Source organism: Xiphias gladius, chromosome 4, assembly GCF_016859285.1.
Source record: "Xiphias gladius isolate SHS-SW01 ecotype Sanya breed wild chromosome 4, ASM1685928v1, whole genome shotgun sequence".
Lineage (NCBI taxonomy): Eukaryota > Metazoa > Chordata > Actinopteri > Istiophoriformes > Xiphiidae > Xiphias > Xiphias gladius.
This window is the reverse complement of record NC_053403.1, coordinates 22,381,448-22,392,803: the sequence shown is the minus strand read 5'-3', so window position 1 is coordinate 22,392,803 and position 11,356 is coordinate 22,381,448. Positions and strand designations below refer to the sequence as shown.

At 39.7% G+C, this 11,356-nt stretch overlaps 1 protein-coding gene across 6 annotated transcripts in view; it reads right to left on the bottom strand.

Annotated features, from left to right (window-relative positions):
- Positions 1 to 2,232: 2,232 nt before the first annotated feature.
- Positions 2,233 to 11,356, bottom strand: part of ube2j1 (ubiquitin-conjugating enzyme E2, J1) — a 54,888-nt gene continuing 45,764 nt past the window's right edge. For 5 of the 6 annotated variants that reach the window (XM_040124815.1, XM_040124816.1, XM_040124814.1 and 2 more), the window contains one exon: positions 2,233 to 5,363. In XM_040124815.1, the coding sequence (XP_039980749.1) occupies positions 5,070 to 5,363 (294 nt within the window). In that variant the 3' untranslated portion in view covers positions 2,233 to 5,069. The remainder of the gene's footprint in view (positions 5,364 to 11,356) is intronic. The other variant, XM_040124819.1, reaches the window with a different exon arrangement.

Below are 11,356 nucleotides of genomic sequence, written 5' to 3'. Positions count from 1 at the left end.
GTGTATTCTGAGTTTTTTTCCTTGTGTTTTCTCTGAGCTAATCCTTGTCTCCTTGTGCTCCAGGATCACTGTATACCTGTCTGCTTGCCTGCTCGTCTGTCTGCCTGCTGCGCTTTGAACATTACCCACCACCCAAACCACCTCTGCTTCACCAGTCTACTGCCTCCCTCAACCCTATGCCTTGCCTGCCCACTCCCCTGTTCATTCCCCTGCCTGCTGGTCAGTCATCCAGCCCTGCTCACTGCCCAGCCTTTAATCTCCACTCCAAGTCTTAAGTCTACAGCTCTGGCTTAACAACACCAAATCACATGAAAAAGAATCAGAGACTGAGATGGCAATAACTGCTACCCTTCCAAGGTATGGTAGTTACAAGCAGTTTAACTGGTGTTACTTTTTTCTTCATTGTGTTTGGATTTTTTAGTTTTTTCATGGGATTGGTTGACAATAACATAAAATAACATCAGTCTTATGCTTTAAATCATTGTCCTGAGATTTTTAGCCATGTTAGCTGCATGGCTCTAGGGATGGCAATGTCTTTTGATTCAACCACTTTGGTCCTGACTGAGTTATGTCAACAACTATTAAATGGATTGCCATTAAATTTTGTACCAACAGTTATGGTGCCTATATGATGAATCCTACGGACTTTGGTGGTGCCCAGACATTTCCTTTAGCAGCACGAGGTTGAAATTTTGTTTATAGTTGAATATGTCAACAACTATTAAATGAATGGTCATGAAATCTGGTAGATATTCATGCTGCCCAGTTGATGCATCCTGTCTTTGGTGACCCCCCCAAGTTTTCGCCAGTCCATTAAAATATCTCAGCATCTAATCGAACAGAGTGGCACAAAATTTGGTACAGACATTCATGATTGCCAGAGCATGAATCGCATTGACTTTGGAAAACACTTTGATTATACCTCTAGCAGCACCATTGACAATGACATGATATAAAGATGGAGGATGCATCTCAACTTCCTCCTTTTTGATGTCATTTGGAGCCAGAGTCTGTCCAGAAGTGACTGGAGGGTCGTGCCACCATATCGAGGTTCCCCCCATACATTTGCCTGACTCATTCGAGAGTACATGCACAGCTTTCAATTATGATGTCACACCCTCTTTTCATAGCATCAAAAAACTATTTGAAACCAAACTTATCAGAAAAAATGAAAACCTGAAGATACATCAGATTGATTTTTAGTTTAGATCCGTGTCCCATCCACTAACATGGAGGGGGTGGGGTTTATGACCTATACTGCAGCTAGCCACTCGGGGGCAATCGAGATGTTTTAGCTTCACTTTTGGGGACCTGTCATGTCGTCCATCTTTACATACAGTCACTTAACAACACTATGAGGTTAATGTTTTCGGCTTTAGTGAAATATCTAACTAATGGGTGGATTGCCATTGAATTTGGTACAGATATCCATGGTACTTTGCAGTATTCTAGTGACTTTGGTAATTCTCTGACTTTTCATCTAGAACTGCCAGCGAGTCAGACTTTTCACTTATTTCAGTGGATAGATTGCCATTACATTTAGAACAATAATGTCCCCCTAAGGATTATTCATAATACGTTAAGTGATCCTTCGAGTTTTATCTAGCAGTTCAAAATTTCACTTTGTCCAGTACTTTGATGTATGACTTGCAAAACTAATGGCATTCTCATCAGCCTCAGTTGTACATTGTGTTAATTAGCAAATGTTAACATGCTAACACACTAAACTACGATGGTGAATGTGGTAAACATTGTACCTGCTTAGCGTCAGCATGTTAGCATTTAGTTCAAAGCAACAATGTGCCTAAGTACAGCCTCATAGAGACCATTACTTTTGTTTAAATATCAACTATTAAAATCTAGACTTAAATCTACATACAGAGCAGAGTGCGAATAAGCTGAAAAACCTAAATCAAACTCAGGTCCTACTGGCACAAGAAAAAAAGAATAAATAGACTGACCAGCTGAACATCTTGGAAATAGACAGGTACTTTTTCTGTGCTTCATAGTAGCTATAGATAGTCAGATGTCTTGCCTATGAATTCTGCCATAATCACTGCATAGGTGGCTTATTGAGAACACATTAGAACCTGGCAATTATCTAATCAATCCTCAGGATTATCTAAAGGTAATAGCAATGCTAAATATTCCCTGTAGGATGTGTAGGTACAGTAAGACATTATAAAACTTCACACATGGCGAATACATTTTTTCATTCAAGTCATTTTATTTCTGCTTATATGCCAGTATATGCCAGTGCCCAGCTTTGGGCACAATAACTGAAGAGGCAGATACGGGGAGATTCTGAGAATATGAATATGCATAGAGAATCTCTGCTGCCTTCAAGTAAAACCTGGACACATGCAGGTATAAGATGTTGCTCAAATAAGAGAACAACTACCAAGATAGATTTGTTCCACTCAACAGGTAGGCTTCTATGACTACCTCTGGCTATTTGTATGCTGCTGAGTTGCTGTACATGTCGAAAAGCCCTCGGAATGAATGTAAACTGCTTCTTAGTTCTTCTGAGTCAAATCAGAGTGATAAACACCAACTCAAAGTATATCAAAGAGGATAAAATATACTCAGTATTTGGGTCTATTTATACAAACGGAAAAAAATGACTTTTTGCAAACAGCTTCAGAGAATGCAAGCCAAATGAGATTAATGCACAGGGATGTGGTGTGAATACCATGAAACAGCAGGGGAGACAGGGAAGGAAGCAGTAAGAGAGGAAAGATACAATGACTGGAATTACAGTGACCACAGAAAAATTACCCCCAAATTCAAATAAAATGTTGTAGGTGTAAAAGCAGGCTAAGGATCCAATGAAACCTGAACGGAACCTGCTGGGTTGCTGTGTTTTCTGAAGACCACAGTCATGTTAACAGTTTTATAGCTCAAAGCAATTCTGACCTCATGCTATACTTTAATAAATATGCTGCATTTAACCAAATCTGGAACCGTCACTTCCTTCTCACAGGACTGCTTGGAATTATTACACTATGTGCTCTATTTTAATGGTGGCATAAATACCATCGCAAAGAGTTTGGTACTTTCCTTATCTTGAAATTCTTTTCTTGCTTTTGGTATTGTCATGGCCAGCAAAGTTGGTTATTTCATTTAAATGAGGCGGCACAAAGTAGGTAGTTTGTATTTTGGAGCAAACACTAGCAATTTGGTGATTTTGTCAACAAGAGCAAACTAAAGCAAAACAAATTTCCATCAATTATGCAATAATGCTTAAAATTTTAATAAACAATTTAAATTAAACACTCCAACCAATAGATGCATTTGAATTAACTTTAAAAATGAAAGTGTAATGTGATCATAGTAGGTGTTACACGATATTCTGTGACCATGTTAAGAGTACTCCACTGATTTAGCATTAACACTGTCTGACTCACGATGGACCGTTTATACAAAACAGGATCAAAATCGACGCAAGAGAACTAGACATACTGTCTTTTTTTCTTCTTTTTTTTTCAATCCATGTTGACTCAAGTGACATCACTTGAGGACATTTATCCAACTTCATAGTTCCTTCTGGTGTCACAAACAACTTTATACAACTTTTTTCACGTATGCATTAGTACACTAGAACACCTGGAGACACACTTTGATGTGTAAAAACGGTGGTGTTCCCCTTTAATGTGTCACGGCAAGAAGTGCTGTTGCAAGGATACAGTCATACTTTTACAAGTGGCTGTTTTTAATCAAATTGTGTTTATTTTATTCATTCTATAAATAACATGAGAGAAAGGGCAAGTACCTGACAATATCTTGATCCTGTATATTTTTGTTTAATTTCCAGGTACAGTAGGGTCACATTTTCTCATGCCCAGTATCCGAAATTACTGACCTGTCTTCTGCTATGGTCCTGTTGACTTTTGACATCTTGATTTGTTGTTGTCAGTTTTTATAAAAAGGTCAGAGACGGGCTAAACATGTGACAATATTTGAATGTGTTTTTATTTCTAGGTAAAAGAGGTTGAAATTTTCTGATGGCCTGTGTCAGAAATTGTGACCTTGAGGCACGTTCAACTACTAAATTGTATAAAGTGTGATAACATCCCTGCAGTCACATATTACAATGATCACAGAATATGGAGTAACACACAAATGTTGGTAAATAAGTCTGCATTGATCGATAAATGACTCAGTGATTCTTACAGTATCTGTTATCTACTGCTTTATACTGTATGGAAACTTTCCCTTGAGTTCATTAAATCCCTGCAGCCATCTAAAGCCAGCAGGACACATACTGTACATTGATAAATCTGTAGCCTCTGATTTGAAAGGTGCAGCCACACTCTGCTACATACATCAGACTGGTCAGCTGTTACCCTGCATTCTGCCTGTTTATGTAGGAGACTTGTTTCCAGCAAACAAAAGTTGCATTTCATGCATTATTCCTGAAATGCACAGCGCTCACATCACATCAACTATAATATGATGTGACCATTTAAGACGTGAGGTACAGTACAGTAGAATTAAGACTGAAGTACCATACCAACTACATCCATATGAACAAACATAGACAGTGGCCTATCGCTTTGCACTGGTTGTTTCACTTGGATTGTTAAAATAAATCCCTGTATCTAACAAGAATTTAAAGCACATAAAGAAGAACTCATTATAGCAAATACACTCTGCACTCTTCCATCAAATAACTACATTGAGACAAAAATCCCCAATAATTCCGTGTTGTTGAAATATTATTATACAGTTTTAATTAAATACTGGGAATAAACAGCAGCCCTAGGACAGATAGCATGGAAAGGGACATGTGGTGTATGTGGCTGCTGAGCTGATCACAAACAACAAAGCTTCCCATCCTTAAAAATGCACAACACTCTGGAGAGTAAAATTCACATTGATTAAAAGACACCCTGAAGGTGTTGTGGTAAGTGGAGTGCCTCCCCTACAGGAATGAAAGTTCCTCCTCAATGGAGACTGAACCCTCTACTGTCGAGCAGGACACCAGAAAGTGTGTGTCAGCCACTTCAGCTGGTCATAGTTCGGTTGGGGTGGTGGCTGGAGGAGGAGGGGGATGGCATAGTGCGTGGTCACAGCTTGTAGTTAAACTTGTACTCATGAGCCAGGTAGATCCTGCGGAAGATGAGTGCGGCCAGAGCCAGAGTGAGCACCACGATGAGGACAGCTGAGCCTGCGTGGGTTTCATCCTGAGGCTGACGAGGTTCTGGGGTGAAGGCTGGCCTGTTGGCTGGATCTATGCTGTCTCTCTGACCCTGGTGGCTGTGCTGCTGCGTGCGCCGCTGCCGGGGACTGAGAGGGAGAGTAGTGCTGGGGGCTGTGTGGGGCAGGGATCCCTCCATTCCTGTGGCTGGAGACACCTCTGGCTGTGGAGGAGAATGGCATTGAGAGTATCAGTGAGACAAAACTAGGCTTTAGAGGTGAAACAATTGGTCAGTCACAGCAATGCTGCACTTCTAATGTCCATTGGAAACATTTCAGAAGCGCAGCATCTGTTCTTCAGCCATATTCCTAATATAATTTAGAGATAATTTAGTGACAGTTTTTGTTTTGTACAATCATAAATTTTAGCATCTCATTTAGATGTGTGTAACAGATGCTATGTGGCTGTAAATAACTGGGTTAGTGTTGTAGGGGCTTCACATGCCTCCACATGGACCCAGTTTCCCCCCGCTAATCAACTGCCTGTCTGAACAGTCATTGGGACTGTAACCCAGTGACCCATGAGGCCATCTTATCAATAAATCCTGTGGCCACACTAAATTCTTTTCTTTTTATGCTATGCCACAATGGTAAAGAATAAAGGACAAAGAACAAAACATTATTTTCTTAGATTACAACTGGCCTCAGTTTTATTAAGACAATGTGCTAATCAGCTGTTGTAACCCGTTGATCTTTACTGAAAGCCACAGAGTTTCAAAAGAGATAAAAGGCAATCAATTCCCTTTTTATTTCTGAATGTTAATGACGCTCTGGAATCCTTCCATTGCTTCACACACATTGGACCAAGCTACAGACGCAAGGCCCGACCCAGCTGACAAGCTAGGAAAAATGGGACTGCACACATCTGCTAGCCACTGGACCTGCGGGATCCTATTCGGTGGAAAAGACGGACAGCAACACATCTGGTTGCTCACAAGAACGCCAAGTAAGGCTGACAAATGGGCACAGTTAGTAACATCATCCTCTGCCAACGAAGTACTCCACTTATCTTCATAACATTAAAATTTCCCTGGTGTTTTAAATCTGGTTGTAATACAATTATGACTAAATTTAAACCCTAATAATTTTACTAGATGTTCCATTTATTTTGATCATTTAAATAATTAATTAAAATTCCAAAATTTGTGGTTAATAATTTTTGAGACACATTTAAATGTACAGTGTACACTCATCAAGCACTTTATTAGGGACATCATGCTAATACTGGATACGGCCTCCCTTTGCTCTCAAAACAGCCTCAATTTTTCATGGGATGGATTCCACAATATATTGGAAACATTCCTCTAAGATTCCATTCCATGTTGACATGATTGAATCACATAATATCTGCAGATTTGTCAAATGCCGATTCATGCTGTGAATCTCTGGTTCTACCACATCGTAAAGGTGTTCCATTGGATTCAGATCTTGTGAATCGGGACGCCACTGAAGTACACTGAACTCATTATCATGCTCATGAAATCAGTTTAAGATGACTTTTGCTTTGTGACATGGTGCATTGTCATGCTGCAAGTAGCCATTAGAAGATCAGTAAATGGTAGCCATAAACGGATGCACATGGTCAGCTACAATACTCAGTCCGTGGCATTCAAACAACGATTGATTTAAAGGGCCTGAAGTGTGCCAAAAAAATATTCCCCACACCATTACATCACCACCACCAACATGTACACAAGGCAGGTTGGGTCCATGGATTCATGCTGTTGATGCCAAATTTGGAGCCCACCACCCGTGTGCCTCAGCAGTAATCAAAATTCAGCAAACGAGGCTACATTTTTCCAGTTTTCAGCTGTGCAGCAGTCTTCAACTGTGAGAGCATGTGCATGTAACCTGTTGCTCCTGTTCCTTTTTCTTATTTTTCCAACTTTTAAGCTTTCTTCTTTTTGTCATACTTGTTTAAATTTTTACTAGTAACTTATTTAAGCGCTGCCCTCTCCAAACATGCTAGTAGAGAGAGATCTGGTCTGTTTTTTCATTGTGAAATTACTTCTTCAGCTACTTTTTTGAATGCTATTGTTCAGCAATGCTACCGTTGCGCAGCAACTCCACAGTTGCACTGTTTACACCGGGTACCAGCTGATCTCACTGAAGCCGGTCAGCATGATGTGCAGAACAACAACATCTTTGGATGGTTCAGGCGGACAGGAAAAGGTCTGTTTCTGCAGCCCAGACATTGAACTGTCGTGGTGCTACATCCATACTACATGTCCGAAGGGTTCTGAAATACCATCTAGGTTGCTGTTTACATCCACCCCTCAGTTAACCCTGCAACCGAGTGTGACATCATCCACTCTATTCCTGCAAGACATAAGGCTCTGCACCCCAGTGATTTCTTCATGATCTCCTGAGACTTCAACTGGACAAGACTCTCCCTTCTTTAACTCAGGTGTGGACTGGACTACCAGAGGAGATGGGACCCTGGACCTGCTCTATGCTAATGTTAAGAGGCCTGGAGATTCTACATCGCACATTACTTTTTCCACATTTGCGAATGTTCATTTTTCTATTCACTTACAATGTATTTATTATTATTACTATTTATAGTCGTTATTACTTATTACTTCCTATTGCAGTTGTAACAAAAATTTCCCTTTAGGAATCATTAAGTTTTTCTGATTCAGTTTTGGTGGGCCTGTGCCCACTGCAGCCTCAGATTTCCCTTTTTGGCAGAGTAGTAAAGAGTGGTTATCTGAGTTTCCATAGCCAGCTCAAACTGGCCCCTTCTTACCTCTCTCATCAATGAGGCAGTTCCATCGGCAGAACTGCCACTCATCAAATGTTCTTTTTTTCTGCACTATTCTAAGTTAACTCTAGAGACTGCTGTGTTTGAAAATTCCAGGAGATCAGCAATTTCAGAAATACCCAAACCAGCCTGTCTGGCACAGACATACCATAGTCAAAGTCACTGAAATCACATTTGTTCCCCATTCTGGTGTTCAATGTGAAAATTACCTGAAGCTCCTAACCTGTATCTGCATGCCAAATGAATTAATGACCGGAATAAGCAGGTGTACACGTGTTCCTAATAAAGTGCTTGGTGAGTGTATATACAGTAGAGTAGCGCGCATCTACATTAAGCCAGTAAAATCTATAAATGCATATTTTTTTCTCTCTTCATTTCAGCCCTCTGTTCTTAGTAGATCAGCATTTTTTTTTCTCACTGAAAAACAGAGCTTTTGAACCACGACAGAGGGTTTGGATTTGGGACTGTGTGACACCTCAACCTATTGTTGCCTACTCATTTCAAATGTCAGTCTATCCGATCACACAGCTTGGAAATGACTGCTGGTTAAAGTGTAGTATTTGAGCTTCGATCTAATCACTATTACATACTCATTCAGTTGTCTAACAATAGAAATGGAAAAAATGTGTAAATGAAAACAATTAAATCATGAATTTGGCTGTATTAAAACGAAGTGGATCATCTCCAGGAGCTGCAATGGAGCTGGAATGCTGGAAAGTCATTTTTTAAGCAAAAGGGGAGAAAAATGTATGGTTCAAGCTTCTTAGATGTGAATATTTTCTGGTTGTCTTAGACTTCTATAATAGTAAATTCAATATCTGTCTGTTATTCAGACAAAACTGGACATTTGTAGACATCATCATGGGCTCTAAGAACCCATGATCAGCATTTTTCACTATAATCTGACATTTTATGGTCCAAGTGACCAATTAATCAAGAAATTAATCACTAGATTAATCAATAACGGAAATTATCATTAGTTGCAGCCCTACTTGGCATTAATGTGCTCTCCCTCACTCACTCACTCACTCACTCACTCACTCACTCACTCACTCACTCACTCACTCACACACACACACACACACACACACACACACACACACACACACACACACACACACACACACACACACACACACTCACAGAAACACACAATTGTCTCATGTTAGTTGTGAGGAAACTCATTGACATAATGCATTCCCTACCCCTAACCCTAACCTTAACCATCACAAATAAATGCCTAACCTTAACTTAAACCTGATTCTACCCTCTTAAACATTCCTTTGAAATTGTGAGTACCAGCCAAAATATACTCAAATTGCCAAAATGTCCTCACAATGCCAAAAAGACTATCACAACGACGGTTTCAAACCAAACTTTGTCCACACAACCATAGAAGGACATGTACACACAAACACACACACAAACACACACACACACACACACACAAGAACACATGAATAGTGTCTGCATAAGTAGTTAATATACACTGAAAAATAAATCATGCATGCAAATTTTCCAATTTTGGGTGAGGGATCTTTCGGTTTAATATTCCTTCACGGAAATTATGTGTAATTCATGAACCTCCTGGATCAGCAAAATTTGAACGTACTCCGATATGTATTAGAGTTAGGTAAAGATAAAGTTACGATGCTCGTGTTCTTTGAAAATTACTAGTGCAGACAGAATGAGTCCTCTGTGGTGGACAGGAGGCTGTGAGGAGGATGACTAACAAATTAGCTTGCTGATGGCCTCAGATTTTACATAGAAACATAAATTTCACCCAATTAGAGAACGGCTGGAGGGATCCTGGACAAACTGGGGGAGGCAATAAACAGTACAGAGTCATCATACATCCCTTGGTACTCTGTACAGCAGCATGGCAGTGTGGTTACTATGGGCTTGCATGTTTCATTTTGGAAGTTTTAAGTCTTTTCCCTCCAACAACAGCGATAGTGGTGAGTCTATTTTTTGATGTGGCCCTCCTCAGTTTATCCAAACTCAAAAACACTGATATAAGTTTCTCTGCTCTGCTCTGCTCCTTCAGACTGTTGCTGTGGTTCTGTGGGTAGCAGCTAGCACAAAAATCAATCCAGCCAAGCTTGTTCATATCATGTGGTGAAGTGGTGAAAAGAAGCTGTGGAAACATAGGCTTCAAGCTACCATGACACATTTACAATAATGTTAAGAGAGAGCACTGATGTCTAGCTGCTTAATTTATCACACTAACGCAGTGCAACAAATAAAGCTGTCATGGCACTGCTGCACAGTCAGCATGCATAAACGTTTCTTTCCATACAAATTCTAAATGATTTTGGAGCTCAGTGGTATATCAGCAGGTGATGAAGCATGCCACCAATTAAAAGGAACAATGTGAAAGATGGGTAATTGACTGCATGCAGAAAGCACCACATAGTCCTTTTGATTGTACACTGTGGAGCTTCAGAACACCCTCTGCTTTTTCCAATACTTTGGAGCTTAAATGTTTTGAAAATCAAACCACAGAATGCTGAAGACAGGTCTGTTTTTTTTAATTCAAATCAGGTCAGGAATTAGCAAAGCCTAGAGACAAATGGAGATATGCAAGTAATGTCATATTTTCAGCATGCCACACAACAATCCCTTTAAGTCAGTGATTCCCAAACTTTTTTGACAGCCCCCAAATTTTATCATGAGTGAAAAGTAAAAATTCAACTTAAAGAGTAACTTAAAACCAGACCTGAAGGCAGTGTTTCACTGTGTGTTGCACATCTGACCACACCGGAAAGCGATATGACATTATACTGACACACCCTGGAGTACACTATACATCACTGCAGCAAGGCGAGAAGCTAAATTGATGGAGGTAAGACAAATTAGACTTTCTGCTGATGTTAAGCACAAGTGGGCAATTTTTATATACTATTTGTACCGTATTAACTATTCCTTTAATATCTCTGGATATGTTAAGACACTGCTGGCAACGCTGCAAATGAATGAACAGGAGTGTTCTGATTTGACAAGTATTTAATTTGGTGCATAAACCGAAACATTTTATCTAGTATTTAGTAACTTGGTAAGTAAAATACTATTATAACTCATAACTTGTTTATTTTGATCCAATACAATACAATACATTACAAAAGCAGTATGCCAGTGAGGCTTGAGACACGACTGAGAGGATTAACACAGCATGGTGAACAATTCAGAAGGTAAACTCAGCTGCTCTCTCTGATGGCATATAAGGACCAATGTAGGAAAAAAAAAAAATAAAGAAATAATGAACTGGGGGAGGGGGGCTATATTCTGAGAAAAAACTCACTCACAAGGTCTCTTACGGATATTAAAGTTGTAAATTTAAAAGATATGTCAGATACTGTCTGAGATTAAAAAGTCATAAATTTGTTGTTTATT